Source organism: Colletotrichum phormii, assembly GCF_030913505.1.
Source record: "Colletotrichum phormii strain CBS 102054 chromosome Unknown BDP81scaffold_14, whole genome shotgun sequence".
Lineage (NCBI taxonomy): Eukaryota > Fungi > Ascomycota > Sordariomycetes > Glomerellales > Glomerellaceae > Colletotrichum > Colletotrichum phormii.
Genome location: NW_026851456.1, coordinates 880,475 through 907,329, shown reverse-complemented (window position 1 = coordinate 907,329; position 26,855 = coordinate 880,475). Strand labels below are relative to the sequence as shown.

At 50.1% G+C, this 26,855-nt stretch overlaps 14 protein-coding genes across 14 annotated transcripts; 4 read left to right on the top strand and 10 right to left on the bottom strand.

Moving 5' to 3' along the window:
* Nucleotides 1-55: 55 nt before the first annotated feature.
* BDP81DRAFT_462583 (NAD binding domain of 6-phosphogluconate dehydrogenase-domain-containing protein) lies at nucleotides 56-1,195 on the bottom strand (the record flags this gene model as incomplete). Its single annotated transcript, XM_060593913.1, has 4 exons — nucleotides 56-106; nucleotides 161-661; nucleotides 747-1,123; nucleotides 1,171-1,195. 4 exons carry the CDS (start codon nucleotides 1,193-1,195, stop codon nucleotides 56-58), a joined length of 954 nt encoding a protein of 317 aa, XP_060443436.1.
* A 330-nt stretch (nucleotides 1,196-1,525) lies between these two features.
* On the top strand, nucleotides 1,526-2,656 carry BDP81DRAFT_352594 (uncharacterized protein). The gene is made up of 2 exons (XM_060586229.1): nucleotides 1,526-1,912; nucleotides 1,973-2,656. Exons 1-2 carry the CDS (start codon nucleotides 1,639-1,641, stop codon nucleotides 2,647-2,649), a joined length of 951 nt encoding a protein of 316 aa, XP_060443435.1. The 5' UTR covers nucleotides 1,526-1,638; the 3' UTR covers nucleotides 2,650-2,656.
* Nucleotides 2,657-2,827: 171 nt separating this feature from the next.
* On the top strand, nucleotides 2,828-4,048 carry BDP81DRAFT_378090 (uncharacterized protein). Its single transcript, XM_060586790.1, has 4 exons — nucleotides 2,828-3,053; nucleotides 3,106-3,178; nucleotides 3,262-3,686; nucleotides 3,746-4,048. Exons 1-4 carry the CDS (start codon nucleotides 2,942-2,944, stop codon nucleotides 3,988-3,990), a joined length of 855 nt encoding a protein of 284 aa, XP_060443434.1. The 5' UTR covers nucleotides 2,828-2,941; the 3' UTR covers nucleotides 3,991-4,048.
* A 264-nt stretch (nucleotides 4,049-4,312) lies between these two features.
* Nucleotides 4,313-6,425, bottom strand: BDP81DRAFT_432059 (cytochrome P450). Its single transcript, XM_060590738.1, has 4 exons — nucleotides 6,191-6,425; nucleotides 5,027-6,129; nucleotides 4,820-4,963; nucleotides 4,313-4,753 (listed from the first exon to the last, which is right to left on the bottom strand). The coding sequence occupies exons 1-4, from the start codon at nucleotides 6,326-6,328 to the stop codon at nucleotides 4,495-4,497; spliced, it is 1,644 nt and encodes a 547-aa protein (XP_060443433.1). The 5' UTR covers nucleotides 6,329-6,425; the 3' UTR covers nucleotides 4,313-4,494.
* A 344-nt stretch (nucleotides 6,426-6,769) lies between these two features.
* On the bottom strand, nucleotides 6,770-7,455 carry BDP81DRAFT_432057 (AhpD-like protein). The gene has a single exon (XM_060590737.1). It carries the CDS (start codon nucleotides 7,428-7,430, stop codon nucleotides 6,882-6,884), a length of 549 nt encoding a protein of 182 aa, XP_060443432.1. The 5' UTR covers nucleotides 7,431-7,455; the 3' UTR covers nucleotides 6,770-6,881.
* A 466-nt stretch (nucleotides 7,456-7,921) lies between these two features.
* On the bottom strand, nucleotides 7,922-9,079 carry BDP81DRAFT_482541 (NAD binding domain of 6-phosphogluconate dehydrogenase-domain-containing protein). The gene is made up of 2 exons (XM_060595012.1): nucleotides 8,790-9,079; nucleotides 7,922-8,729 (listed from the first exon to the last, which is right to left on the bottom strand). Exons 1-2 carry the CDS (start codon nucleotides 8,988-8,990, stop codon nucleotides 7,980-7,982), a joined length of 951 nt encoding a protein of 316 aa, XP_060443431.1. The 5' UTR covers nucleotides 8,991-9,079; the 3' UTR covers nucleotides 7,922-7,979.
* A 152-nt stretch (nucleotides 9,080-9,231) lies between these two features.
* Nucleotides 9,232-10,468, bottom strand: BDP81DRAFT_432055 (beta-lactamase-like protein). Its single transcript, XM_060590736.1, has one exon. It carries the CDS (start codon nucleotides 10,410-10,412, stop codon nucleotides 9,336-9,338), a length of 1,077 nt encoding a protein of 358 aa, XP_060443430.1. The 5' UTR covers nucleotides 10,413-10,468; the 3' UTR covers nucleotides 9,232-9,335.
* Nucleotides 10,469-10,519: 51 nt separating this feature from the next.
* BDP81DRAFT_432054 (uncharacterized protein) lies at nucleotides 10,520-14,133 on the bottom strand. Its single transcript, XM_060590735.1, has 5 exons — nucleotides 13,705-14,133; nucleotides 12,285-13,638; nucleotides 11,307-12,207; nucleotides 11,050-11,237; nucleotides 10,520-10,988 (listed from the first exon to the last, which is right to left on the bottom strand). Exons 1-5 carry the CDS (start codon nucleotides 13,887-13,889, stop codon nucleotides 10,815-10,817), a joined length of 2,802 nt encoding a protein of 933 aa, XP_060443429.1. The 5' UTR covers nucleotides 13,890-14,133; the 3' UTR covers nucleotides 10,520-10,814.
* Nucleotides 14,134-14,411: 278 nt separating this feature from the next.
* Nucleotides 14,412-15,711, bottom strand: BDP81DRAFT_432052 (beta-lactamase-like protein). The gene is made up of 4 exons (XM_060590734.1): nucleotides 15,465-15,711; nucleotides 15,269-15,405; nucleotides 14,843-15,202; nucleotides 14,412-14,734 (listed from the first exon to the last, which is right to left on the bottom strand). Exons 1-4 carry the CDS (start codon nucleotides 15,663-15,665, stop codon nucleotides 14,473-14,475), a joined length of 960 nt encoding a protein of 319 aa, XP_060443428.1. The 5' UTR covers nucleotides 15,666-15,711; the 3' UTR covers nucleotides 14,412-14,472.
* A 597-nt stretch (nucleotides 15,712-16,308) lies between these two features.
* Nucleotides 16,309-17,834, bottom strand: BDP81DRAFT_323776 (uncharacterized protein; the record flags this gene model as incomplete). The annotated part of the gene is made up of 3 exons (XM_060584826.1): nucleotides 16,309-16,434; nucleotides 16,490-16,768; nucleotides 16,833-17,834. 3 exons carry the CDS (start codon nucleotides 17,832-17,834, stop codon nucleotides 16,309-16,311), a joined length of 1,407 nt encoding a protein of 468 aa, XP_060443427.1.
* A 1,265-nt stretch (nucleotides 17,835-19,099) lies between these two features.
* On the top strand, nucleotides 19,100-20,114 carry BDP81DRAFT_323693 (dienelactone hydrolase; the record flags this gene model as incomplete). Its single annotated transcript, XM_060584815.1, has 4 exons — nucleotides 19,100-19,235; nucleotides 19,294-19,411; nucleotides 19,483-19,835; nucleotides 19,912-20,114. The coding sequence occupies 4 exons, from the start codon at nucleotides 19,100-19,102 to the stop codon at nucleotides 20,112-20,114; spliced, it is 810 nt and encodes a 269-aa protein (XP_060443426.1).
* A 606-nt stretch (nucleotides 20,115-20,720) lies between these two features.
* Nucleotides 20,721-21,438, top strand: BDP81DRAFT_462573 (uncharacterized protein; the record flags this gene model as incomplete). The annotated part of the gene is made up of 3 exons (XM_060593912.1): nucleotides 20,721-20,925; nucleotides 21,073-21,217; nucleotides 21,273-21,438. 3 exons carry the CDS (start codon nucleotides 20,721-20,723, stop codon nucleotides 21,436-21,438), a joined length of 516 nt encoding a protein of 171 aa, XP_060443425.1.
* A 616-nt stretch (nucleotides 21,439-22,054) lies between these two features.
* BDP81DRAFT_323590 (uncharacterized protein) lies at nucleotides 22,055-22,384 on the bottom strand (the record flags this gene model as incomplete). Its single annotated transcript, XM_060584806.1, has 1 exon — nucleotides 22,055-22,384. One exon carries the CDS (start codon nucleotides 22,382-22,384, stop codon nucleotides 22,055-22,057), a length of 330 nt encoding a protein of 109 aa, XP_060443424.1.
* Nucleotides 22,385-23,135: 751 nt separating this feature from the next.
* On the bottom strand, nucleotides 23,136-24,158 carry BDP81DRAFT_324302 (glycosyl hydrolase; the record flags this gene model as incomplete). The annotated part of the gene is made up of 1 exon (XM_060584875.1): nucleotides 23,136-24,158. The coding sequence occupies one exon, from the start codon at nucleotides 24,156-24,158 to the stop codon at nucleotides 23,136-23,138; it is 1,023 nt and encodes a 340-aa protein (XP_060443423.1).
* Nucleotides 24,159-26,855: the final 2,697 nt, after the last annotated feature.

The window sequence follows — 26,855 nt, the reverse complement described above, 5'->3', positions numbered from 1 at the left end:
TCCAACTCTAAGCATGCAGCCGTCATCTTTTACGTTCTACCAATGTCCATCCGTCTTAAGTCTCCGAATCTGTGACATACAGGTACACCGAAGAGCCATCCCGGTCCTCGAAGGAATGTTAGTTCACTCACTTCCAGGAACAACACATCGATTTACTTACGATACAGCGGGGGTCCGTTGCGGCCTTTTCAAATACCCCATAGGCCGCCTCTGCCATAGTCGGCTGGATATTCTCCTGTTTTGCAGCCTCGATCCCCAGAGAAAGATCCTTGAGAAACATCTGAGTCTTGAACCCCAGCCTCCAATTATTACTGCTCGGGGCATGGGGGACAACGCCAGGGACTGGGCAGACATTATCTCCCATGAATGTTTGACCAGTAGAGTTGTGGATAATCGTCTGAAGCATCTTTGGGTCCACTCCTGACTTTACCCCGATTGCCATCGCTTCAGATACCAGAAGTAGAACAGAGCAGGAGATGTAGTTATTGCTGATCTTAGCAGCAAGTCCTGAACCAACGTCACCGCACCAGAAGAGCTTTTCGGAGTCGCCTATCATTGACACTACCTGACGCAGTCTTTGGGATAATACATCTTCCTCATCTTGGAGTTTGCGTCCGATCATGAAGGAAAGAGTCCCCTTCTCTGCTGCTGGCACGCCTCCCTGGGACAAGATGGAGTCAGAAAATGCTGTTGCCATTGCTCGGTCGAAGATATGGAGTCAACCATCCATTCTCGGGGAGACTCACGGAAACAGGGGCATCAACATATGTTCCTTGGGAAGCCTTTCTTATCTGATCTGCCACGTGCCGTGCGGTGGTAGTATCAATGGTACTGCACTCAATCAACAGTCTTTGTAGGTTCTTTGGAGCGGCGACAATCCCGTCTTCGACGTCGAGATAGACCTTCGATACTTCTGGTGCTCCCGGTACCATGGAAACCACTACATCTGCTGCAGCGGCGACTTCGCGAGGACTTGCAGCCACTTCCACTTGCCCGAGGCTTTCAAACTGGTCGACGAATTTCTCACAGGCTGATTTGTTGACGTCAAAAACATAGACGGTAGATTGGCGCGATAAGTTCCGACGAATCGATGCAGCCATGGGATAGCCAATGGCGCCAAGGCCTACAGGAGTCAACGATCGTTCCGTAATGGCTACGGCTGAGGCTTACCTATGAATCCAATGTTAAACTCCATCTTTCCGGTATCACAGAGGCTTGTTGTAGTTTTTCAAATTATCTAAAGTTTTTGAGATTGAAATTATTACTAGGAAGCGATATCATCATTCGCATTGGGGTTCGGGCGTGTAATTACAGATGTCAGTAATTGAAGAGTCCTCTGAGGCACTCCCCGCATCGCATTTCTCACGGGCAGCTCACAGTTGACATGGGTCAAACCAGCCCAACCAACTTGTCCCCCACATCACCCCGCATCCTCCTGACGGATAGTGATCAGTCAACTGGACCTAGCACAATGGCAGCGCCGCAGCGACATGAACACACGTGTACGTAAAGAGCCCCTGAAGACAGCGAGTACAGATGCCCAGAAGGATCGGACGGTCAAAGCCTCAGTGCTCTGTCGGTCTCTGTCAACACGCACATCCAGCAGCTGCAAACATTCCGATTACGAACTAAATCATCATGGCTAAGAATGACGAAAGCTTGAAAGTTGGAGTGATCGGGCCGGCCGGTTTCGGAGGCTCTTACTTGGTCGTCGAACTCATCAACCGTGGCCATCGTGTTGTCGGACTATCTCGCAACCCACAAAAACTTGGCAGTCATGACCTCTACGAACCGCGGCCTATCAACCTTGAAACATCAACTGAAGGAGAATTGGCTACGGCCATCGGCGATCTTGCGGTTGTGGTGTGCGAGTACGGGCCTCATACAGCTGGTCACGAGGCCTTACAATACAGTACGTTGTTCAGAAGTGGCTCGTAGCAATGAATTGTCTGACGAGAGAACAAAACTATAGTGCCGTTCATTGAGATGGTCAGAAAAATCATCTTGGCTGTCAAACGTGCCAAAGTAGGCTACTTTGTTATGGTCGGCGGTACTGGTAGCTTGCATGTGCCCCATGAAGACGGCGTGTGCGTGGCGGATAGCAATGACTTTTTCTTGGCCTACCGCCGTGGGATTGCAGATAGTCATGCTCATGTCACTTACATGGAAGAAAGACTTGGCCCGATAGGAAGTGCCTTGAGAGTATACCGCGACGCTCGTCTCCTCCTCAAAGAGGGCAAAGGAAGCACGGAAGAGAAGGTGGCAGCCCAGCAGACGATAAACGCTTACGAAGCTCAACTGAAAGCGCAACAAGACGCATCGAGCAGTTTCATCAAAGCTGCGCGAGCCAGTTTCATGTTTTTCGAGGGCAATACATCCTTCGACTGGACATATGTGTCACCGAGCGCTCTGTATCGCCCCGGCAGACGTACCGGCAAGTACGAGACTACTCTGGGCAATTTGCCGCTCAAAAATGGACCTGATGGTGATAGTCCGCTGGACGGGAAGTTGATGGGGATTTCGGCAGCGGATCTTGCCATAGCCATCTCTGACGAAGTCGAGTCGCGAAAGCACAAGCAACAGCATTGGACTGCAACAGGGGATTTGTCGGACGACACCCCCGCTCCATCGTATGTAACCCTGAATTGAATAAGATTTTCTCTTAACAGAATGAAACATTCTGTATGATTCTTCCCAGTGAGACACGAATGCGGAGATCTGGTGTGCCCACCTTTATCCATGTTCCTGTATGCTGTGCTCGGGGCCTCCCCCAGTTGGAGACAGCCTGGATCAATGTGGAGTATGGACGAAGTTCGGGCATATTAGTGTGCCGTGTGTGCGTACCTATTAACAGAGGCAGCCCCAGCCGCCGCGATGGTGCTTCAAAGGTAAACCTGGTCCATCTAAGGTAGACTTCTGAGGCAACCGCGACAACGCAAAAATGTCTGCCTACACTGTTAGCGATTCGGAGTTCCAGAAGTTGGAAGGCAAAGTCATATTGGTCACTGGCGGTGCAGTCGGCATTGGGAGAGCCATTGTCGACCTCGCCCATCGTAAGCAACAGGAATATGAGCTGTTAGCGCTGTGCTGACCGTTTCGTGACAGGGCATGGGGCAAAAGTAGCATTCTGCGATGTTGACGAGACTCGAGGAAAGCAAGTTCAGAAAGAGCTTGGAAAGTGAGTTGCATCTTCCCCCACAGTCTTCTTATGAAGCATCCTATTATTATGAACACTTTTGGCTCATATTCAAGCATCGACAGCGTCTTCTTCAAAAGATGTGATATATCGGACTGGAACAATCTTGTCAGCTTCTTCCAAGACGTGCACTCGAAGCTCGGTCCCATCGATACCGTGATTTCGAACGCTGCAATCAACAGGCTTGAGACCCTTGACGAACCCAGCTCTGGTGCAGACTGGTACCTCCAAAAGCCTGATATCTCAGTGCTAAACGTCAACATGGCCGGTACTTGGTACGTAACCAAGTGTGCCATTGGTTTCTTTCGTAAGACGCCCGAAACGAAATCTCAACTGGTTCTACTCGGGTCTGCTGCTAGCTTCTTCGATACACCACCTTGCTATACATACTGTGCCAGCAAGGCGGCTGTTCTGGGTCTTATGCGCGCCATGAGAACTCAGTTGCCGAAGATGAACATTACTGTCAATATGATCGCACCTTGGATGACAGGTGAGCGCATTCATCCGCTTGAGCAGTGGTCAATATACACATGAAGCTAAACCTTGTAGATACGGAAATGATCACCGATCACATCAGAAGCATTTGGAAGGAGCTACCTGCGAATACGCCAAAGGACGTTGCCACAGCAAGCTTATTACCTGCTATGCGACCTGAAGTAAACGGAAAATCGTTTTTCATTCACGGCGGAAACATCAGCGACCTGGAGGACAAGCTTGACGAGACTCAACCTCTATGGTTAGGACCCAAACTCGATAAGGAGATGAGAGAAGGACAGCGTAGACTGATTCCCTAGCTAGATTATGAATTGAAAGCAGAAATGTGGCTGTTACTGTTCGATAGTGTTGCTTGAATCCTTTGTTGAAGAAATGAAAGGGCGCAAAAAAAGGGGACCGCTGCAGCAGCGTCCAGAGCAGGCGCTGGACCGAAGCCTAGGAATGCACGGACTCCCTAAGCCAAGCCCTGTAGCTCCTGAAGCATGCCCCGAAGGGATACTTCTTACGATTGTATTCAGATTTTGACATGATGTCTGCGCAGAAACATCATGCCAATTATTGATATGTTGAAGTTTTCACGGGCGCCACGACAGCACAGAATATGTCAATGAGGCCCATACGTAGCGTTAATGATGTTTCAATTGCTCCAAGACTGAATGTGACTCCTCATTCGTATGTACAAAGGATACGATACACATTGTACTCCAGGCAGAGAGAACGCGATTCATTGTTATGCGGACACTGCTATTCCCAAGATGCTTGTCATCAAGACGATTTGCATGACTCTTGGACATAGATTTTGGTCAATGAGCCTCTTCGAAATTCTTTTCCTTCAACGCGCTGTACTCCCTCCGAATAATTTCTTCATGCGCGACAGAGCGACACGTGATGGAGCATTCGAAAGGCTCCGGAACGCTAAGAAAGCCAGGCATCATTCGAGTTGTGGGGACTTTCTTCGTCCCGTTAGAATCTCGTTTTTGCTCAATATTGAATGCCCATAGGATACGAGAAATAGCAACAAAGAGCGACTTCTCAGCTAGATGGACCCCAGGACATGCACGCCTGTCAACATGTTAGCCATCTATGCCATCCTCTTGTGATGATCGATCTCGAGATAGGAATACGCACCGGCCAGCACCATAGGAAAAGTGATCTCGCTCATAGGGATCCTGCGAGTTCATGTACTCCGCTGCAGAGAGAGGACTGTTGAGGAACCGAGATGGATCGTATACATCGGCGTTTTGGTAGCGAGTTGGATCGCGCTGGATAGCCCTACACATTTGACATTATTGGTTAGCCAATGTTCTTGGGAGCAAGTGACTTGCAGGTACTCACCACCAATTCAGGACAACTACAGAGTCCTTCGGGATGAAGTGACCCTCATACCAGTCGTCCTCGGTGGAAGCATGATACATTCCAAACTTGTTGACTGGACGCCATCGCAAGGTTTCCTTGATCATCGCCCGAACGTAAGGAAGATCTTTCTCATCTTCCCATGTGGGCATTCTGTCGTTTCCCACGACACGGTCAATCTCTTCTTGACCCTTCTTCATTGCCTCCGGGAAAAGAGTCATAGCTAGAGTCCAGTTGTTGATAGTGGTAGCTGTTGTCTCGGAACCAGCCTCGACTAGACCACCACAGGTGTACGCCGCGAGCAAGTCATTGATGCCATTCTTCTTAGGATCACCAAGATAAAAGTCCTTGCAAAAGCAGTCCTTAGCGGTACCGTCGTCCGTGGTCTTCTTCAGCGCTTCCCAGAGTTCAAGCCAGATCTTGCTGTCGTGAGCAAAGGCTTTCGTGCCCCAGGTACGCCAATTTCCCAAGAAAACTTCGGGGAGATTGGTGAGGCCGGGTAAGCTCTCGACGGCAAAGGCCCCAGGAGCCATCATGATGGACAGATTCTCCAGAACGCTGAAGATCTTGGAGATAATCGGATCTTGAAAAGAAGAAATGCGATAGCCGTAGGTAGCTAGCATGATGACAGAGGTAGAGTAGCGTCGATTGATGGTGTAAAACTCATCAGGCTGATCTAGTAAATCTTGAAGCACCACCTTTGATTCCAGGTCTTGCGATGGCATGTACCTCTTCGAGGCATTCAAGTTGAGGAGTGCGTGGCTGTGTTTTCTCAGGTTTCTCCAGTCTTGTCCATATGCCATGAATAATTGTCGAGACTTTCCGCTTGCGACATCCTGAGCCAGCGGAAGATGCGGCCGCGAGGAGTATATGGCCGATTTCTTGTCCATGAGATCTTTCACAGCTTTCGGTGTTGATAGCCATATGTAGTCGGTTGCTCCAATTTTCGTGTAGAAAATATCCCCATACGTACGATGCCATTCGCGGACCTTTTCTCGCACCAGTTCTGAGTCTGCTAGGTCGTAGAGATTGCCAATGATTGGAAGTCCTCGAGGTCCGGGGGGTAATTTCTTCCTTCGTGGGTCCTGTCACATAGATGTCTCATCAGCATATTCAAGCTCATTGAAAAATATTTACCTTACTCACTGTCAACTGATTTGGTACATAGCGAAGATAACAACCAAGCAGAATAAGAATGACTGCCAGGCTGATACCCCTAAGATGAATTGAGCCCTCGTTGGGGAAGATGGGCACACTTGGTAACTGAATCTTGACGAATTTCATCTTATCGAGGAAAGATACGCTGTGAGACTTGGCTAAATGAGTACCGTGTTGTGGACAGTCAACAAATGATGGGCAATTTCATTCATGTAATCTTCGAATAATACGAACGAGTCTCAAAGAAGGGAGCTAGACATTGAATTGCACCAGACTTCCCCCCCGTCTGTGTGTGTCTACATAATGTGGGGGGCAGGGGTTGTTTCTGGGGAGCTACTACAAGTCCCTAGTAGATGCGGGGAGCTTCGTAACTCTGCTACTCTATGCTCTGATCCATGTCACTGGGAAATGCCAACCAGATCGAAAGAGTAGTCTCAGAAAAAAATCGAACAGTGGGAGTGCCCATAGACGAACTTGAGTTGACTTCACATGGCCACTACCCGCCAAACCCATTTGGCTGAATTTGCTCAACGTATGCAGAGATTCACCAATTCATGGAAATTATGGGCCAGTTTAATATAATAACAAGTGATCACAGCTATTGACTTGATAACATTTACTCAAATCCGGCTTAGAACTGGATTTCGTAGGTGCTCACAATCCTACGACTGACCACTAGTTACTTCTTTGTCTCTTCGTTCCAGGCAATGATGACCTTTTCAGCAACCTTAAACCCTTCAATACCAGCTGGCATTCCGCAGTAAATAGCCGCCTGCAGTAGTGTCTCCCGAATCTCCACTTCACTTGCCCCATTGTTCAGCGCCCCACGGACATGTGCTGCAAGCTCGGGGGCTCTGTTCAGAGCGCATAACATGGCAATGTTTAAGAGAGATCGTTGTTTTCTCTCCAAGCCTGGTCGAGCCCAGACCGAACCCCAGCAAGCCTCTGTGACGAGTTCTTGCATCGGCCGGGCAAAGTCAGACGAACCGCCGGCCAAAGCTGCGTCGACGTAAGAAGTCCCTGCGACTTCATATCGGGTCTTCAGTCCTTTGTCGTAAAGTGTCTTGTGAGCCGCTGTCTCTTTCTCGGTAGTCGCGGAAGTCTTGTCCGCCATGTTGGTGTTTCCAGCGCTCACGAGTAGCTGTAGTTGGTTGAGGCTGTGTACGAGGGGTCTGCAATTTGTGAAAGTGTTGGTGAGATTTGGTCTCAGCTTGCCAGTACGTATCATAAGATCGTTTCTACCTTAATCGAGTTTACATGAAAGTCCTATGCGATCACTCAATTGCCACAGGGGGGCTGCTTACATGACGGGTGTGATTTCCCGGCCCCCTTCCATGTTCTTACCCCATATCAGAGGAAGTTCTCTCTCCACATGACCCCACATCACCATGGAACGGAGATCCGTATGCACCCCGCATTATGATGGCGGGGTCCTGCTTCCGTGCCGTCATCTCGTAGACCGGAGTGGGGAATCGGCATCCTGGGCGCCTGGGTGTCAACTGAGCAAGTCCTTGCTTGAACGGGGCCAGGGTGTTGCAGAGTGTCTGTAGCTCGGAGGGGGCAGAGTGGAACGTTGCCGCTAGTGGACAAGATCGGTAGCAGTTAACTTCATGCGAGATTGTGACATTTCGTGAATTGCATCGATGAGGGCAGAACCTTTTGACACGGAGCAGTCTGTTTGTTGAGATTCGGTTGCAATTAAGGGAAATAAAAAAAACAGGGTGTGATATGTGAATTTCGACAAAGCTGCTACAAGGTGCTCTAAGCTTAATCTGGCTTAATCAACCTCCCAGTCCTCGCTGCCTCCAATGTATCTGTAAAGTACGCGAGAGTCGAGATCGCGACATTTAGGATCTTGACTCGCCTCCTTGTAGGCTCTGAGGCCAACAACACCGAGAATCAACTTGGCGCCAACCTTCTCTGCCGTAGAGACAGCTAAGCCAAAGTCCTTTGCCATCAGCTGAATCTTGAAACCGCCCTGGTATCCGTGACTTGCCGGGGCATTTGGACAGATACCAGGCACGGGATTCCACTTGTCGCAGATCGTGCTTTGCGCGGTACTGTTAGAGAACACTCGTGCGAGGAGTCGTGGATCCATGCCGGCTCTCATCCCAATATTCATCGCTTCGGATGTGGCGAGTGAAATGAGCGCTGAGCAGTAGTTGTTGCACAGCTTTGCCGTAAGACCCAAGCCTGGACCACCACATGCAATAATATTCTTGCCCATTAGGCTCAGTAGTTCGCGAATCTCTGGCCAGTTGGAATCACTCTCGGAGCAGCCAACCATCAGCGTCAATGTAGCGGCTTCAGCGCCGATAGTGCCACCAGATACAGGTGCATCACAGAAAAGCGCTGTCGAAAACTGGGATCTGATAGTGGTCGATACCAGTTGCGATGTCTCCGTGTCGATAGTTGAGCAATCGATGAGAAGACGGGACCTCAGTTCGGGGCCAAGTATTCCAGTGTCTGGATCCAAATACACGGTTCTCACATGACTACCCTCTGGGAGCATTGTGAAGACTATGTCCTGAATCCCGATGTAAGTCACTCAATATGATGAAATGTAGTTTATCGGGCGTTAACTTACAGCCTTCTGTGAAACCTCTCTTGGAGATTTGCACCCTGTCACTACATCCTCTGACTGATCGACGAGCTTCTTCATGGAGCTCTCTGATATATCGTAGACATATATTTTAGAACCCTTCGCGACCTTTGCGACGAGATTGGAGGCCATGGGCAAACCCATAGCCCCGAGGCCAATGAACCCTAGACTTAGTGGCTGATCCATGAGAAGACGGAAGGGCAACGATGGGGAGCAACAGTATTTGTGTGCATGCAAGAGTGAAGGGGTTTTGATACCTCCAGTCTAGAATATATATGGATAAAATGAAGGTGTTGACGCTTGCTCAAGTAATCAAAGAAATCTGAGAGGATGTTGAGGCGGGGTAAAGAAGAAGGAAGACCAAGTCTGATGGCAAAGCACATCCCACAGCACGAGCACTAAGCTGGGCACGTGAAACCAGCGCAAATTTAGATACTTCAAGCTTGAAGACTTAATGATCATTAAAAACTTCTAGAAAAGGCAATTGCGGTAAAATCTTTGATACCTGTTCTGTCATCTGTGTCTGGAGGTTCAATCGATCTTGCCAGGGAAAAAGGCTTCTTGGTGACTTTTTGCCCAAGCTGCATCATGAGCAAAAATGACCTGCAACACGAGATCGCTTTGCATCGAGGCTTTCTTCAACATTGAAATGCTGCTCAGTGTCTCTGTAGCCTCTTCTTTGTTCACATGGATACAACAAGCTCGACCCTCACCATCCTCCCATTCAGCTATCCGCATCTCGCCTGTTAACAGACGAGCGTCGTGACAAGCATCTCCGATGAGCAAAACCCAGGATTGAGGTTCTACTCTTGCCAGGAGACCAAGATGACCAGGCAAGTGACCCGGCAAATCGACAACATATAACGAGCCACTGTCGTTCTCCCCGATCTCTAGTAATCTCAGCCTTCTCAAGTTTTTCCATCTCTTTGCAGACCCTGCCTCTCCTACTTCTCCCCTCGGGCCCGTGATCTCTTCAACTCGGAGGCCATCGAAGAGATCTGCTTGGAAATTGGAGTGAGACATGTGACCGTTCATTCCCTCGCTCAGCAATTCGAGCGATCCTTCACCAACTCGAAAGCGAGCATTGGGAAAGTCAGAGGGAGTCCCAATATGGTCCCAGTGAACGTGGCTGAGAATGACCTCGTCGATGGCTGCCGCATCAAAGCCTCCATCGACCAAGCTCTGGCGAACATCCGGCAGTAAAGTCATCGGCTGCCGGTTCTTCGTGTGGCTTTGTATTGGCGTCGAATAACGCTCAACATTTCGTCTCAAGCCCAAATCGAAGAGGATGTGTCGGTGACCCCCGTCGACTAGCTGCTGCACCACGAGGAAAGAGAGTGACGGGACAAGTGCTGTCTCGTTCTCGGATACCCCCGCGACGAAGAATCGCTTGGGGAGGGTGAATTCGCCGCCTCTAAGGGCGGAGACTTGGACTTTTCCTTGTGCGGTCGATTCTAGGGCTGCAAGAGCAGCTATCATGTCATTGAATTCAGACATTTTGGCTTGGGATTCCTTGAATTCTTGCGTGATAGGAGATGGGGCGGTCGGTAAGTAAAGAGCGTGGGTGAAATGTGCGTGTACTAACAATCCAGGCGGCCACAGGTACATGCGGGGTAACTATACGACCTGATCATACATCGCCATGTCGAAGATCAGGTCCTACTTGGGAGGTGGGACTTCCACAACTGGTTTATATGAACGCTTCTGAGCACGCATTTACGTAGAAACTCATTCTTTCCAACTCGCTACTTTGCGACCTATCAAGGTACCTTACTTAGGAAGGCTTCAGCACGCTGCTCTCCCTTGCGCCTAGCGATTCCCCACGAGAGAATGATCAACTCCGACCTCGCAGTTCCTGGCGCCTTAGTGATTAACTCACGGCTCCTGTCTTTTCCTCTTTCATAACGCGTATAGCTCCCTAGATATTCTGTCTACTGTCTTAGCCTGCGGGAAATAAGTTTGAGTTGTGCCTTCTGGCTCAACATTACAGCCGCTTGACGTATTTGACTACTAGCAAAACACGTTCTGCAACATAGATGTTTGATGTACCCTTAGACCCGTCTTTTCTACGTTGTATGGCGAGCCGGTAGAGGTGCGGCGGTTGGCATCATATGCGTCCTGATACGCATCGGCCAGTTGATTCAGTACTCCTCCCATCCGTGGCGTTATGCCCCATACCCAGACCTGAAATGTAATCAGTATATCAACGTGCAATACTGCGTGAGGACAAAATCTCATCACCTACATCTTTTAGAAACCAGCCCCATGTCCTGGCGATCCCGGCGGCGAGGGCATGTCCCTCGCCGATGTCGCACTCAGCCTCATCTAAAGTCTCTCGGATCAAAGTCAGTAGTTCCAGCTCGCTTTGGCTTGGTTGTACCCCAACTACCATGTCCTGTTCCATGGACTGGGCCCATTTCGACACAAGAAGACCTGCTCATAGCTATATCAGCGTGATGAAATTATCTTTTAGCTTTCGGGAATTTGTTCGGATTCACTTACCACCAGTCCACCCTGCTACAGCGTGCTCGATACTCCATCGGAAAGCAGCAGTCTTCCGGACCAGAAGATGCCCCATCTTGACTGGGACAACCATTCCTTCAAAGGACTTTGATACCATCTCAAGGAGATGGGAGCTTCGTTCCATCCTGCCTTTGACGAATGATGACACGCATGACTCAATGTCCCTGTCTTCGAGGTTCAACAGGCTGATTCGACAGGGAGTGGTGGCGATTTTCGACATTCTGGTGTAAGCAATACGTAAGACTGCCTGGCAATTGAAGACAAGTGAGAGCTCCCTATCCTTCTCGTCTTCTTCCGGACGTGGCTGACGCAACTCACTGCTAACGCCTTTGAGAAAAGCACCACACCGAGCCAGCGACTGCATGGCTCCGTTAAGAAGCGAAGCTCTGAGTGGGTCTTGGTCATCACCATTGCCTGTCGTTGCCATCGAACATGTTGAAGCGAGGGCCTGGCAGATTTGTAATCTCTGCCACATATGAACCACAATCGCATGGGTCAGAACAAGTGCGGTGAAAGACGAGACATGGTACGGTATTGTATCGGCATGATACTTCCCTTCCAGTAGTATGTCAACGAGAACGTCCTTTATCGTGTGCCGACGGCTGTTTGGTGAGCTTTTTGAGGCAGCCGTGCGGAGCTCTCGCCATTCTGCAGGTGACCTTGCGTTCCACATCTTTTCATCTTGATATGTTTCAATGTCCAGATCTTGGGTCGCATGAAATCCAGGGTTGACGTCGTAGATCACCATAGTGAGGGTACTCTCTATGAAGATGCCCCCTAGCGCGCGTTTCCATGACTCGAGCTCGATCCATGTGTGCCATGTCATCTCGGATGATTCTGTTTGAGTGTTTTCTACCGTAATTCGAGCCTTGTTATAGACCTTTGAACAGGCAGTCAGTACAACTCTTTCGAAGTTGTCTACTACGACTCATTGCAAGATACTGTAGGTAGACTCACCAAAGTGTAGAAGCCATTGTCTTTCATCGTTGCATCGACTAGATCCTTCTCCCCGCTCATGACTGCATAAAAGCTGAGAAGGATTTTCGCCTGCACGAACCAAAGAAAGTAATCCTTTACCATGGATTTGGAATCATCCTTGGTTGGTTGAGGCACCTGTTCCACACTGCGGATCGCCAAGTCATAGAGATGACGCGCCCGACGACGGTCCAGGCGGTAAAGAGCGCCGATGGAACAAATCGAAAGCACCAACGGGCCTGGAGTGTGCGCTAAATCGAAGGTTTGCATATGAATGATCGGGAAATGGCTATGAAAACTCGTCATGTAAGCAGATAAGAAGCCTTGTAATGTTTTGGCAGTGGGCAGCTGAAAGTCCACAGTTGATAACTTCACCCGCGATGATGTGTCTTTGCGAAGAGACATGTGCGTGTCTTCATCAAAGGTGACGGTCGGATATTGTTGACGCCCGTCCTCGAGTAAAGAAGGGAGATCGCTGCCACCCGGCGATGTGTGGCAGCTAGCCCATCTAGGGGGACCTCCGCTTGAAAGGTCCGCAGTGTTGGGATGGCGTAAGGTTTGTCTGCGATCATCTCTCTGCTCGGCGGTGTTGCTTGCTAAGGGCGATAGGTTAAATGTGCTCATGCCGAGGTGGGCCAGCGTATTCGGTGAAAACAACTCATTATTTTCGGTTGCGTTCATGGACGGACCAGCAGCATCAATTCCCTCTGGTGGGTGTTGTGGATGACGCGGGGGTTGTTCCCCTGAAGCCCCGGTCTCATGTCCGTTTTCTGCTGGATATTTACTCGGTACGTCCATGGCAATATTTTCGAAAGGAAAATCCATGTCCATGAATAAGGCTGGATCTAAAGGTGGCAACTCTTCAACTGGATCGACGTCGTGAAAGTAGTGAAGAGGCAGCAAATTTCCCTCCCGTTGAGTACCATGCTGGAAGATATCTGCGGGTCGACTTTCGGTGGCTCTTGGATCCCTACGCACCTCGAAGGATTGATCAGTCAATGGCTGAAAAGACATCAACATTTGTTCTAGTTCGATATCAGGATCGGCTGTCCGCCGGGAGGATGACTTCCGTCGAGAACTGGCACGGTGCGCTTGACTGGAACATGGTGATGTTGTGGAAGAAGCGGCGCCTTCGTCTGGCGACCGCGAGTCTGGAGATTCTTGGCCAGATCTTTCGTCGTCGTCTTGATCTACGTTCATGTAGTCATTGCCTCTCGACGGCGAAAAAGCTGTCGCTTGCGCCAGTGACGCGCATGCCACTGTCACCACATCCCCAATCTTTTCTCTTGCTTGTTCCTTCGCATGAAGTGTGCGCTCGTGTCTCGTTACGAGGTCCCTAGAAGCTTCCCATTAGCCGGAATCCGTGGGTTGTCTCAGTTCGAAAAGCCTTGCCAGTACTTACTTCCTCGCATATGACTTGTGACAGTATCGACACACGTAGGGCTTCTCGTGTGTATGGGTTCTCTCGTGCCGAATGCAATGCTCGCTGCGCTTGAAGGCTTTCGCGCAGTGCGCACACTTGTACTGCCGTCGTGGTCGACCTCTTCGCGCGGCGCTGGAGGGATTTCCTTCGGGCCCTGAAGACATGGACGTGTTGTCTGTAAGCTCTGTATCTCTGAACGCGGCGATCGTGTTTCGATGCTTTCCCTCCGTCGATTCGAATAGCTTCAAGGAGTGCTTTGGTAGCCTCAAATGCTATGATGTGGTGTTGGCAAGGAACGCTACCAACAGGTCGGATTCCTGAGATGCCGACAGAGGCCGGGCTTGACTTCCGGGGGACCAGGACAGCCCCTACACTCTTCTCCGCACCTGATGCGTATTGACCTGTCAGTGCCCTGGGAGTCTGAAATCCACGGCCTGCGACTCGCTGATGGCTGATGAATCAGGGCTGTGTCAGCTTCTCCCGCAGCAAAGGGGCCCATCCTAGCGTCACATCTCATGCACCACACCGTCGGCAGCGATGGAAGGGCGAACCCAGCAAGCTTTATGGAGCCTTCTGCACCCCAGAAGCCCCTACGGATAAGTGATGTTTATATCGGCAATGGCTGGGGAAGACTGCGGGGAAGTGGCAGGGGCCAGCTCTCACAAGTGACAACGCTAACAGCATGATGTGAGCATCTGTTTCTTTAGGTACTACTTATCGGGCCAGAAAGAATGTTTTCCTGGACCATCATGGCCTTCCATGAGCTTTGATTCTGTTCAGGACAGTGCTATCAAACATGGGGTGCAAGATTGACATCAACACAGGATCATTGCCGTCCTTGATGAACTCAGCATCATGAGCCATCGCAATGTGCATCTCATACTCCTCAGCTGCCTTTCTGAGCCTCGAAATCGTATCAAGCGCTTTGTCTAGATCTTCATGCAAGCAGAAACGGGATCCGTCGGCCATTTCCACGTTGGCGATTTCTCGGTGACCAAGAAAGATGTCCCTGCACGAATGTCAGACTATTGTTCTGTCGAAAGATGAGTCCAATGCAAGAGGCTCTGTAAAAGATGGCGTGAAAACCCTTGATATGGAAGTACGGAAAAAGGCTAACCTTGAATGGCAGCAGTCACTGGCCATTATGATGCGTTCGCCCGATTCTAGACGCGCACATGCTGCGAGATTGCCTGCCATATGCCCAGGGGCTTCGATGATCCAGAGACTGCCGTCCCCGAAATAATCCATTGCTGATTTGAATGGTCCCCAGGACTGCCACGAGCCTTCAAGCTCTTGAAAATTCTCTGTCCGAACTTTGTCATCGCCGAAAATTCGAGAGTCCCACTGAGCCATCGGCTGGACTTCATCATTCTGGATATGCCCGGGAGAGCAGTGTGCCGTGGTTCCGCGGCCAAAGATGACCTTAGCATTTGGAAATTCTTCTCTAATCGGACGGCAGTGGTCCCAATGTGCGTGACTGCTAGCCGATTAATTGTCCTGGCATCCCAATGAACGTAATTGGTTTTGATCATAGAAACAATACCTGAAGAGCACTGTGTCAATCTCTGAGGTTTCCACGCCAAGGTCTCTCAACTGGTCTGCAAGCCGTCGGCGTGGTCCGACTGGGTTGCAGCTTGTCCAGTGGTAGTTCAACACGAACGGGGTGTACATTTGTCGGTCCTGTTGCAGGCCAGAATGTCAATAGTGCACCTATGTAGTTTCCAGGGTCCTCGACTCACATCACTAATACCAAGATCCCAAAGGATCTTGCGACCTGATGCTCTGTGATGGATATAGAAACACCAGTCGTAAAGAAAATATGGCCTGTCATGCCCGTCTGCGTGGATCTTCGTGTCGTCTGTTGTAGTGAAACCTCCTCCATCAAGTAAGGTAAGGTCGACGGCGCTACTCGAGGGTAGAAGGATTTTGAGGTCCTTCATGGTGTTTCTATACAAATGATATATGTTTTGCCGCGAACTTTTCTCGTTACCCCAAACCAGCATGCGGTCAAAGCGGATGTGTCCAGTCTTCATATATTGTGTCAAGCTACCTCCACGTCGACGCTCCCCCGCATTGTTCTGCGCGGTATTTGGCGTGGTAATAAAGCCACCGGGGGCCTTGTTCCTCATTCCGAAGTCTTCATCTCAACACTTCTCGTTGGGAACGCGAGGCGCGGGACAAGTTCGCCAACAATGGTGCAGAGTGGAGAAAGAGCATCTCGGGATTATCCACTTACTCGATCATTTGTTTGTTCAATCTAGAATTTTTCTAGTTGTTTATGGAATATTCAACCGCCACAACGTTTGTTTATTTGCTCAATCGTTCCATATTTTAATCTTTCATTTCTTACATTCTTGATTGCTCACCGCCGTTTTCACCTTACTATGTGGTAAAGGGCACCCATGTCATCAGAGAACTTCTACACGTCCCCTCCTGAGACCCATTATTATGAGAGTCGTGAGGGGAGTACAAGGTTACCATCCGAGAGTAATACGACCGCCTTCCAGTACTCCCAGACAAAGTCCTTTGATCTGACTTAATTGCATAGGAAAAGATTTTCTTCGTTCATCTATAGCCGTATATTTAGAGAGCTGGCTTCGCCTGGAAGTCAATATCAAAAGCCTTGTATCCCACAAACAGATCATCAGGGTCCCACCGCCTTCGAATCTCCATGAAGCGAGCGCGAGCTGAATTTGTCCAAACTTTGATCTGAATTCACGTCAGCAGTGCTTTCATCTAGCCCCAGTCAGAAGATGGCACATACCCCAGGTGAATGCAATGAGTTTTTGGACTGGTCGAAGTCAGCGCTGTAGATCCCACAAGCAACAGCTTCAGCTTTTTCGTACGATGTCCGCATGGTTTCTCGGACTCGAGGTACAAGCGCAGGGTCTTTCCACCCACTGAATGTTGATATGTAGTACTGCTGAGGAATGCTGAAGACGGCATCCTTCTCGTCTGGCTGAACGGTATCACAGATGTATATGCAGCCAAAGGACGACTTCGTTGGCAAGTCGCACATTGCAGGTTTGATGGCTTCAATCAGCTGAGATATCAGGAAGTCGTGCGTCAGCGTCATCTCATCTGTACCTTGATGGATATTTCCTCACCTTTGGAAGAGGAACTGAAGGATCGTTGAGGATACTGTTGATCCCCCATTTCTGGTCTGGTGATTCTGGGTTGATCTGTCGCTGAAGCTCGAAGAACTCCTCCCAGCTCGCTTCCGTTGTCGACTTTGTCTCAGTGAGGCAATCTTTGATGCTTTCAGGGACTCCATCCCAGACTTCTAGCATTGCAGTAGCCTCGACCAGGGTATCTGCGTAAGCACAAACATTGATCGCCATCACCAAAGGGGATGTTTTGGGAACAACTTCTCCTGCTTCACTGTCGAACAACTCTGGATGAAATACGCAAATGGCCGACTCGGTGAACTTCCTTGGCATGGCGTCGTTCCGTTTGAAAGCGAAAGTGAGTAGATCTTCGAACTTATCACCAACGGTGAATGTTGTAGATCTCCAGAGGAGACGTTTCTTCGGTATGGTCCGACTCCAGATTCGCGTCACAACCCCGAAGAATGCTTGACCACCGCCTCGAGCGGCCCAGAAGAGGTCTGCATTTTCCGTCCGCCTTGCGATCAGCACTCGGCCATCCGGAACGACAATCTCCAATCGTACAATCCACTCTGTTATAGTAGCTCCCCATGCTCTCATGAAAAGACCTTGGCCCCCCGCTAGACAGAACCCTCCCAGTGCTACGTCAGGCGCATGCCCGAAAGGAAAGAATCTGCCAACGGCGTCTGTGGCTTTCCAAGCTTCATAAACACGAACTCCAGGACCCATTTCGACTTCCTCGGTGACCGGATTGTATTGAACATGATGGTTGATGTTGCTGACGTCAATAAGAATTCCGTTGTGGACCAAGGAGGGTTTGGAAGGGAGGTGTCCCCCAGATCGGACACCGACTGAGACCTTTAGCTCTCTGGCCTTGCGAAGTGCTTCGACGATATCCTGAGAGGTTTTTGCAACATGTATCTCAGTTGGATATCTGCCGGTTTCTTCTCTATTGAAGTAAGACTTCCGAAATTCTTCGTATCGTGCAGTTCCACGTCTCATAGCGACGCCTTTTTCGGGGTAAAAAGATGCCATGTTGAAATCAATATTACTCGTAATGCTACTACATGGTCTACATGTACCCGTCAAGAAGAACAAATACAACTAAGTTATTTCTTCTCCATCCATTCAAACTTGGCCGTTGCCTGAGTCCAAGACTTGTAGATACCCCACATTGGACCATTGCTGGCGGACAACCTTAGGATCCAGCGGATGTGGGGGGCGGGGAGGTATCGACCGCTTGGGCTACGCAGATTCCTACCCCATAGCGTCGCGGTTGACTATGCTAGCTCATGTTCATCGTGTTAATATTGGGTCTGTCACTCACAGTAGCCTCATATTTTGGCTTCAGGGCCGATGCCGGTTGGGTCTATGGAATATATGTGAGCGGAGAAATCCTATTGCCTCAAGCCGTTCTTCACACTTGGAAGGCCGATACAACTAAATCCTCACACCAATGGGAAGCAGGGGGGACAGCGGTAAATTTTGAGAGATATGACTATTAGTTCCGCAGGCTTTCATAGGCCCTCATTCAGACTTCAATTCCTTGAGGATACCGCCTGTCTATAGAGTTATGCAGGTAATCGTCAAGGTATGCCAATAAACACTCAAATACACGAACATTCTTCGTCGAGGAGGTGGAAGGGTGACGAGGATTTGCACTCCTTTGAGCTCAGAAACAAAACAAACGATAGTACGGTCGCATCTTGTCTTTCAATTGGATTCATAGCTCAATCGGAGCTCTGGGAGAAAGTCATAGAGGATGTTCCGTTTGTTTCTCTTCGTTGCAGATGGAGGAAGTGTTCGTTTCATCTCATCAAGCTTTGACTGAGACGACCCCGAAACGCTCCGAAGAGCGCAGCACCAGCCATGTATGAGATGGACAACTAAGAGAACAATTGGCTCACCTTGCTTTAGCTCCGGTCGTCTTGTCTTTCGATCAGATCAAACAATAAAACTGGCTGAAGCGAGCACCTCGCCGGCACCTCTAGCTCCCAGATTGGCGCAAGCTTTCTGTACATCAGCAGCTTGCCACACCCTCGAAAGTCAAGGGACACTCTCGGCATGATGCTCTTCGGGTCCCGAGTCAAAATGCAGTTGAGTCTCCTCTGTGAGGCCGTTTCTATGCAGGTACGGTGCCTCGGGAAAGGGTCTACATCCCAGGTTGCGCGTATTCTGGTCCGTTAAAACAATCAGTCTTCCCCAGCGAGCACGTGCGTGCAAGTTGTGCTTTCCTGTCAGTAATTTAGGTCAAGAAGCTTGTCACGATGCGATACCTTTATGCCGTTTCTGCGATTTTGGGATTAGTATCCCTAGCGGAAAGTAGGAGTTCGTACGTCGCTGACTTGTCCATCTTGGCATTTGCTGGCACTCCGGTTGGAAAGGTTGTTCCTTTCAATGGGCGTAAGTGATCAATCCATCACTAAGTCTTGCGCTCAGTGACGTCTACTAATGAACTCAGTTGACCTCTACGTCTCGATGCCGCGAAACAAGAGCGAAAAGGGGCCGGATCCAATGAGACAATTTGGAGTTCTCATGCTGCCTGACGTGTTCGGAATTCAATCGACTGAGAACATGCTGTGAGTATATCCAAGATCCATACACTCATAGAGGGTAAATTCTATGCTCTGGATAACTGATGTTCTCAAAGTCTCGCCGATAGCTTTGCCCGCGCGGGCTACATTACCGTTGCCCCGGACTTGATGGACGGCAAGCCAAGAACCGAAGGCTCAATGTCGGGGTTCAACGCAAGCGAGTTCTTCAAGTCACATGGGCCTAGCGTTACAGACCCCAAAGTTGAGAAAGCCATCATGTACATGCGAGAACAAATGGGTGTCCGCAATATTGCCTCGACCGGGTATTGTTTCGGTGGACGATATGTTTTCCGAGCACTTGGGCTCCCCGACAAAAAGGGGGTGCAAGTCGGGTTTGCTGCACATCCAAGCGCACTCGGCGATGACGAAATTAAGGCCATTAAAGGACCTGCGAGCTTGGCCGTAGCTGGTACGTCCATATTCCGCACTACACTCTTTCACTTCCCAAAGTTCAGAGATATGTTGCTGACTTCTACGCCGCGCAGAGGGTGATACAGGCATGTTGACGAAGAGGAGGGTGGAAATTGAAACAGCCATGGGAACCACCGGTCAGCCATTCACAATGGCGCTTTATGGCGGAACACCTCATGGGTTTGCTACACACCCTGATCTCAACAATCCTGTACAAAAGGCTGCGAAAGAGGATGCTTTTCTACAAGCAGTGCGGTTCTTCGAGACATGGTTGTGAAGAAGTTGGTCTACAGAGATTTACTTGCATGCTACCAGTGGCATGTTGGAGCGTTCTAAACAGCTAAATAACATAGAGAGGAGTAATCACGAAGGTACTTATCTATCGACGACCGAGTATCAATCAATGAACGATCAAGCTAGCTGCATGGCTTGCATCACTATTATGATCTAGGTTGATAGAATCTAGAAGACAAGAGAAACATTCCGCAAGCTGCACAATTCTATGCCAAGTGTACTCTTGAAATCAGCCAGAAATGGCAATATGGTTATGAACAGCTCCTGCCCCTAACCTTACCTGCGGTTAAACCGTTGTCCCAACACGCAAGTTTCGGGTGTCAGCGAGCTGCGTTTGCGTGCATTGGCGGAAAAAAATAGCTAACAGTGAAGCTGTCGTGCTCTTGGGTTCAACTTAGCAACAGTCTGAAAGAGATCACGAGATCCGGTGAGTATGAAAGCATTGACGTGATGCAATGACGTGATGCAATGACGGTCTGATAAACAGCTTATTAAGGGGTTTCCCTCTCCAGAAAATGTACGTCTTTTGCTTACTTTCACATTTCCTCGTCTCCTGTCGCCCCGAAGTCGCATACATTACATGGCCGAAATGTCTCCCGGCTTGAGGAACGAAGTCATCATTGTGGTTGGCGCGGCATCTGGAACGGGCTTAGCTACTGCAAAAGGTCTGCTCAATAAAGGTGCCAAGGTTGGGATGTCTGATGTCAACAGCGTAGCTCTTGAAAATGCAGTCAGGGACTCAGACGCAGAGCAACAAGGCAAGGTCTATGGCGTTGCCAACTTTGCTGGTTGCGGTGGCCATGAATTGGGCACTCAGTCCATCTAGGAAACCAGCGATGCCGAACTTGACTTCATAACCAACCTCAACATCTGAACATCAGGGGAGCTTTACATGTCCTCGCTGAAGCTCTAAACCCTGGCTTCCTATCTCGAGGCGGAAGTTTTGTGCACATATGTTGGAACCATGTTTTCACCCCAAGGTTTTTTAAAGCGTGCAGTGTTTGCCGCTTCTAAGCATGCGTCCCTGGGAATGGTTCGCAATGCGGCTATGGAAGTTGACGACAGGGCCAGAGTTAACTGCGTATTGTTGGGAGCTTCCATGGTTTTCGTTATGGTTAATAGGATGCTATCGAAGAGGCAGCGGTGCGATTGATACGCCCACGCATCAAGGCCACCTGGCCAGGGTGGGCAAGGACTTCCCAGCCCCAACACTCGTGGGCAAGGCCCAGGAAGTGGCTGATGTTACGATCTTGATGCTCAGTGACAAGGACACATTTGTCAATGGAGCCGCTTGGAGTGTGTGTTGACGGGGGTGCCGGTATTTAATCGAGGCCACGCTCGCAACTCGCAGGTGCGCATACCTTAGGTACTTACATGTAGGTTCAGGCTTTGGTTTCCAGATGACTCCCTTGCAACAGCGGGGCGCTGTCTCCTACAGACTTGAACTCAACGCAGCATGAAGAACGTTAGGCTTGTTGAGGTCTCAACTATTCCATTCGTACTTTAGTCAACGAATCTCTGCTGCAGTCACTCGTAACAAGATAAAGTAGCGAATCTTTCCTTGGTGAACCCCCAATTCATGTGTCGTAAGATTTCTTCATTACTGCTACTATTCCCGATTGTCGGATTGGAAGTCCAATTCGACCGCGGATAAGGGCAAGAGCATGGGCCACCTCGAGGTGGTACAATTAGACCGCGACTACCCAACCAACCTACGGTTGGAATCTCCCTTTTATACAGAGATATTGATACTTCGTCACCCCCAGGACCCTACGGTTCGAACCAACTTCCCTGTGATAGGGATACCAACACCGATATAGCTGCGGTACGTATTTGCGCAGTCTTCATGATCCATTCCTCCGCTCGGTGCTCATAAACGGATTCGCTCCTCCCGGTCCAAGATATCATGCCATGTGAGGGCACTTAAAGGGTGGCCTCCTTGGCGTCCTCGCCAATCAAGAAGACGGGCTCCTTGTTGCTGTAGTTGGGGACGTCCTGCATGACCTTGGCCGTGTCGGGCGAAGCAAGCGCCTTGTGAATGCTCTCGACGCTGTCGAAGGTGAGGATACCGGCGAAGGCGTACTTGGGCTGCTTTCCGTCGGGGGATGCCGAGTACTTGGTGACCTTCCAGGATTGAACGCCGGCCGCCTTCCACGTGGCCGCGGCCATGGGCATGTGGCTCTCGACGTAGTAGTCGATGTTGTACTTGGCATCGGCCTCGTTGGGGTAAAGGACAGAGACGGTGGCAGGCATTTTGACGGGTTTTTCGTTTGGACTCCGGTTGTATGAAGGAAAGGTGTGATTGAGTGTTTGACTTGTGAGTGACTCGAGTTCAGTCTGGTGATATTTTGAATTGAATTTGGCGTTGTGAGTCGAGTCTAGACCGCCGGGACCCGAAAGGGATAAATACCTCCGCCCATCGTCCCCTCACTGACGTAAGGCACAACTACCATTCTCCATTGGGGCGGAGACACGGCTTACCAATTTTCCCTTCGGTAGCAGTCTTTTAGGTTTCCACTCCGTGGATTCCGGTGCGAATGGTGGCCCTTGACAGTGTGCCAGGTGGAGCGGATTCGGGCGCTGCGTGCTCCGTCTCTTGAATGTAGAGTTGATCTCCCGTGCCTCGGCATGCCTCGGACACACGGAGTTTTGAGCGGGGAAGCTTGTTCTCTAGAACCCCGCTCCAATTCGAATCGGACTACCATAGTAATCAGTGAGAGTTGGGTGAGTTTATCGGATTCGCTTTTAGGTAAGTGACCAGCTGGCTGTTGTGGATGGTTGTGATTGAAGTTGCGGTAGGCGGTCTGCCATGGCAATATACGAGAGCGGCATTTGTACATGGAGAAATGTCACATCCAAGTCTACCTTAGTAAGTAGGCAAGTGATCGATTCGAGTGTTTAACTAATGTGTGACCTAGAGAAATATATGTACCGATGACCCGACGATTACCCATCGGAAAGATCTAAGTACACGTGCTGAATCATCCTGTTGACTGTTCCGAGTTCATCCGCATGTAAGTAATTGCCATCCTCTTAATTGCGGATGCGCAACAGAAAGGTTATCATAGAGAGCTCCAGTCCGGAAAACTCGCACTCCCGTGGTCCCCTTGGTAGTCTTCGATACAGTATGCGTAAGTTTGGGCACGCTCATATCATCAACAAAGACTTTGACCTCTTTGTTAATGGCAGTCACCCTTAGGTGGTAGTTTGTTCCAGCCCGAATAGGCGACTTGGCGGATGCTAGTTGAGTCCAACTCTGATCCATTTGACCCAAAATGACCCCGCCTGAAGCATCGACGGCAGCATAGAACCCAGTCAAGTTGTCGATTCCTGCGGACGCGCTTGTGACACCGAAAAGAACACCCGCATCGCCAGAATCTTGAGCATTTGACCCAACATCTGGATCAACGAGGGCGATGTCGATGTCAAATATCAAATCCTCAAATCCTGTGTTTTGAAGGGCTTTGCCGCTTGTAGCCTTCTCCGCGCTGAGCTTTCCGTCCTTGACAAAGAAGGTTCCTTCAAAGGAGGTGTCCCAGCCAATCAGGTTCCCGTCATCAAAATTGTCCTTGACGAGCATCGTGACCGGCTTGATTGTCCCATCCTCATTGAAGTACATTCGATCATAGGCGAGCTGACGATAATTGCCGTCACTGTCACCCAATGGTCGGCGGTGGTAGAAGATGTACCAGATGTCGGTCCCAGGGACGTTGATAATCCCGTTGTGGCCAGAACCAGTTGCGACGGCGGTATCCTGCTGGAGGATCTTGGCCTCTCGGTTGAAAGGGCCAATGGGCGAATCCGAAATGGCGTATGAGACTGAGTAATCCGGGCCCGTCCAACCTTCTTCAGACCACATCAGATAGTACTTTCCATTGCGCTTGAACATCAGTGAACCCTCCACATAGTTCTCAGGTGTGATTTCCTTGAACTGGGTGCCATCTGAAAAGGTGCCAATGCTGACCATGTCTCTGTTCAGCTTTGCAACATTGGTTTGTTTGTTTGTTTTTTTTATATTTAACGCCATGGCGGCAAGGGCGCAGCCGCCCTTGCGGCAGACCTCCCGGAGGGTATGTGGCGTGAAGGGTCGCAGGCTCTAGCTATATACTATATAGTACACGCCGTATCCTGACGTCCTCCAAATCTTGCTCGTGAGCTACTATGTGTTCTATCCATCCCTAGTTCCCACTGGTGCCCTAGTTCCGTTATAACCATCTGGTTTCTTAATAGAGGTAGTTTGTCGTTTGGAGGATAGGTTATGACCTATCTCCTAGTACCGCGGGCAGATCTTCTGGAAGAAGTCTGTCACGCAGAGGAAGGCCTGGAAGCCTTGAGAGTCAGTGATTAGCCCCTTGAAGTAGCGATCGAGGGACCCTATAGGTCCTACGGGCTCCTGGCGGCTGTAGGGGTAGAGGGTGGGCCACTGTTGCCTCCTCAGTAGGGTCTTTCGGCAGTAGACTAGATGGTCTGCCTCCTTAATCCATCCACAGGAGCAGGTGAGTAGTGCTTCTGTGTGGTTAAAGCGTTGGTGATATTGTTTAAAGTCCCCGTGGCCTGACCGTGCCGCGAGGAGGTGATGAAGGGCAGCCCTAGGGAGGCCAAGTTCAGGAGGGCAAGCAAGGGTAGCCTTGAGCCATAGTTGGGTATAGCGGGGAGTTGCCTCTTGTTTCCACCATCGTCTATATTGGCGTCTTGGCCGCTCTTTAGCAAGCCACTTGATACCTGATAGAGTAGCTAGTTGGCCCCTAAGGACTGGTAGAGTTGTTCCCTCCTTAGCTAGGCTGTCTGCTTCTTCGTTTCCTTTAATACCTTGGTGCCCAGGAGACCAATGGGTTTGTATATCGTGTATCCTAGCTACCTCCTGGATCTCAAGGAAGGCCGCTTGTGAGGAGTCTGGGACCTTACCGCGAATCCCCTGAATAACGCTGGTATTGTCGATGCAGATGTGTATAGGCTGGCCTTGGGAGGTCTGAAGGGCCCGTCGGAGCCCAGCCCTCGCCCCCTCCGCCTCACCATCAAACACTTCTGCTAAGCCGAGACGGCCGCAGCCCTGGGCTATACGTTTATTGTTGCGGTAGATAACAAAGCCGAACCCTGTAGCCCCGTCAGGAGCTTTGGAGCCGTCTGAGTATACGACTGTATGCTGACCTGGCACAGTCTTGAGCCAGGCCTGGAAGATCCTAGCTGCTACTTCCTTCGTCTGTGTAACTGTAGGGTCATAGGACCCTGGGAGGTATTGCGGCTGTAGGAGCGCTGGCCTTGGACACTTAGGTAAAAGGCCAGCTGTTCTTTGAAGCCTGGTCTGTTGCCGCCCTGACTGCAGCAGCCTTGGGACCAAGGGATGCTGTTGGTCAACCTTCTGCAGGCGTATAGCGAAGCGTAGTCGCGCTGCTTCGAGGGCTACCTCTGCTGTGGGAAGGCCAGCGTCTCGGATGAGGCTACTGGTCGGTGTGGTTCTCCAGACAGGCAGGATAGCCCTTGCTGCTGCTGTAATAACTTTGCTAAGTCTACGGGCCAGGCCCTTCTGTCCTGTACCAACTGTAGGTATCTGTAAAGCAGTGCTACTGCTAGTATTGGTGCCGCTGTTTAGGGCTGGTTTGGTTAGGCCCGCATACCAGGTCTCAACTCCATACAAGGCTGTTGGAAGGACACAGGCAATAACCGCTTTTCGTACTGCGGCTGCTGGGAGCCCCCCTTTAGTATTTGTTAGGTGCCGAAGGAACTGGGCTACCTTCCTTGCTGCCGCCACCTTAGTTTCGACATGGTGACGGAAGGTGAGTCTCTTGTCAAACCAGACTCCTAGCCATCGTACAGGCCTAGCTGAGGCCTTGATAGTTAGGCCCCTCGCTTGTATATCTGGTAGGTCTTTTGTCTGTTTATGTTTCCTGCTGAAGTGGACTGCCTCACACTTAGCTGGGTCAAAAGCAACCTTGTTATCAGTGCCCCAGTTAATTATATGAGTGATCTCTTGGCCTAGAGCTATAGCATTTTCTTTTAGCGATGGGCTAGTAGCTACTAAACCTATATCATCCGCATAGCCGAACCGTAGCTTCTGATCGTCGGCTAGGATATCAGCTATATATAATAGAAAGAGAATAGGAGATAGTGGGGAGCCTTGTGGTAGCCCACAGGATAGAGGGAAATCCTCTGTAGTTGTATCCTCTAGCCTGACCCGGGCTGCTCGGCTAGAGGTAAAGGTGAAGATCAGCCTAATCAGATGCTTAGGCCAGCCCTGCTGTCGTAGCCTGATAACAAGTCGGTTTCTTAGGACAGAGTCAAAAGCCCCTTTAACGTCCATTGTTACAAGAGTTGCAGTGAGCCCTAAGTCTACAGCCCTCTCGATCTCGTGGGTCAGACAGGCTGTTAGGTCGACTGCAGCCCTCCCTGGTAGTGCTCCAACCTGCTGCGGGCTAGCAACCCCTTCTAGGATAGTAAGGTAGGCCATCCTTTTTGCTATTAGCCGCTCTAGGCCTTTACCCAAGCAGGATAAAAGGGATATCGGTCGCCAAGACCCAGTCTTCGAGAAGTCTGTTTTCCCTGGCTTCTGGGTCATGACAACTTCTGCTTTGCGGAACGGTCTGGGGAAGTGGCCCGTTTGAACGTAGGCCTGAAAGAGCTGTTATATAGGTGTAGCTATTAAGCTCCAAGTGCATTGTAGTAAGTTTGTAGTAATCCCATCAATCCCAGGGGTTGTGGCCTTTGTGAGAGTCGCCTGGCGCACTTT

Bases quoted from the DNA above. Each gene is read 5' to 3' on its own strand.
- BDP81DRAFT_378090 (XM_060586790.1), top strand. From the start codon at position 2,942: ATGTCTGCCTACACTGTTAGCGATTCGGAGTTCCAGAAGTTGGAAGGC. The intron at 3,179-3,261 runs GTGAGTTGCATC...AAGCATCGACAG, and splicing joins GTTCAGAAAGAGCTTGGAAA to CGTCTTCTTCAAAAGATGTG. The intron at 3,687-3,745 runs GTGAGCGCATTC...TAAACCTTGTAG, and splicing joins GATCGCACCTTGGATGACAG to ATACGGAAATGATCACCGAT.
- BDP81DRAFT_432052 (XM_060590734.1), bottom strand. From the start codon at position 15,665: ATGAAGGACCTCAAAATCCTTCTACCCTCGAGTAGCGCCGTCGACCTT. The intron at 15,406-15,464 runs GTGAGTCGAGGA...GGCCTGCAACAG, and splicing joins GGGATCTTGGTATTAGTGAT to GACCGACAAATGTACACCCC. The intron at 15,203-15,268 runs GTATTGTTTCTA...ATCGGCTAGCAG, and splicing joins ATTGACACAGTGCTCTTCAG to TCACGCACATTGGGACCACT.
- BDP81DRAFT_432055 (XM_060590736.1), bottom strand. From the start codon at position 10,412: ATGTACCTGTGGCCGCCTGGATTGTTAGTACACGCACATTTCACCCAC.
- BDP81DRAFT_432054 (XM_060590735.1), bottom strand. From the start codon at position 13,889: ATGTCTTCAGGGCCCGAAGGAAATCCCTCCAGCGCCGCGCGAAGAGGT. The intron at 12,208-12,284 runs GTGAGTCTACCT...GCCTGTTCAAAG, and splicing joins ACAATGGCTTCTACACTTTG to GTCTATAACAAGGCTCGAAT. The intron at 11,238-11,306 runs GTAAGTGAATCC...AGCTATGAGCAG, and splicing joins TGTAGCAGGGTGGACTGGTG to GTCTTCTTGTGTCGAAATGG.
- BDP81DRAFT_352594 (XM_060586229.1), top strand. From the start codon at position 1,639: ATGGCTAAGAATGACGAAAGCTTGAAAGTTGGAGTGATCGGGCCGGCC. The intron at 1,913-1,972 runs GTACGTTGTTCA...ACAAAACTATAG, and splicing joins TCACGAGGCCTTACAATACA to TGCCGTTCATTGAGATGGTC.
- BDP81DRAFT_432057 (XM_060590737.1), bottom strand. From the start codon at position 7,430: ATGATACGTACTGGCAAGCTGAGACCAAATCTCACCAACACTTTCACA.
- BDP81DRAFT_432059 (XM_060590738.1), bottom strand. From the start codon at position 6,328: ATGAAATTCGTCAAGATTCAGTTACCAAGTGTGCCCATCTTCCCCAAC. The intron at 6,130-6,190 runs GTGAGTAAGGTA...TCTATGTGACAG, and splicing joins ATGTACCAAATCAGTTGACA to GACCCACGAAGGAAGAAATT. The intron at 4,754-4,819 runs GTGCGTATTCCT...ACATGTTGACAG, and splicing joins TTTTCCTATGGTGCTGGCCG to GCGTGCATGTCCTGGGGTCC.
- BDP81DRAFT_482541 (XM_060595012.1), bottom strand. From the start codon at position 8,990: ATGGATCAGCCACTAAGTCTAGGGTTCATTGGCCTCGGGGCTATGGGT. The intron at 8,730-8,789 runs GTAAGTTAACGC...ATCGGGATTCAG, and splicing joins GAGAGGTTTCACAGAAGGCT to GACATAGTCTTCACAATGCT.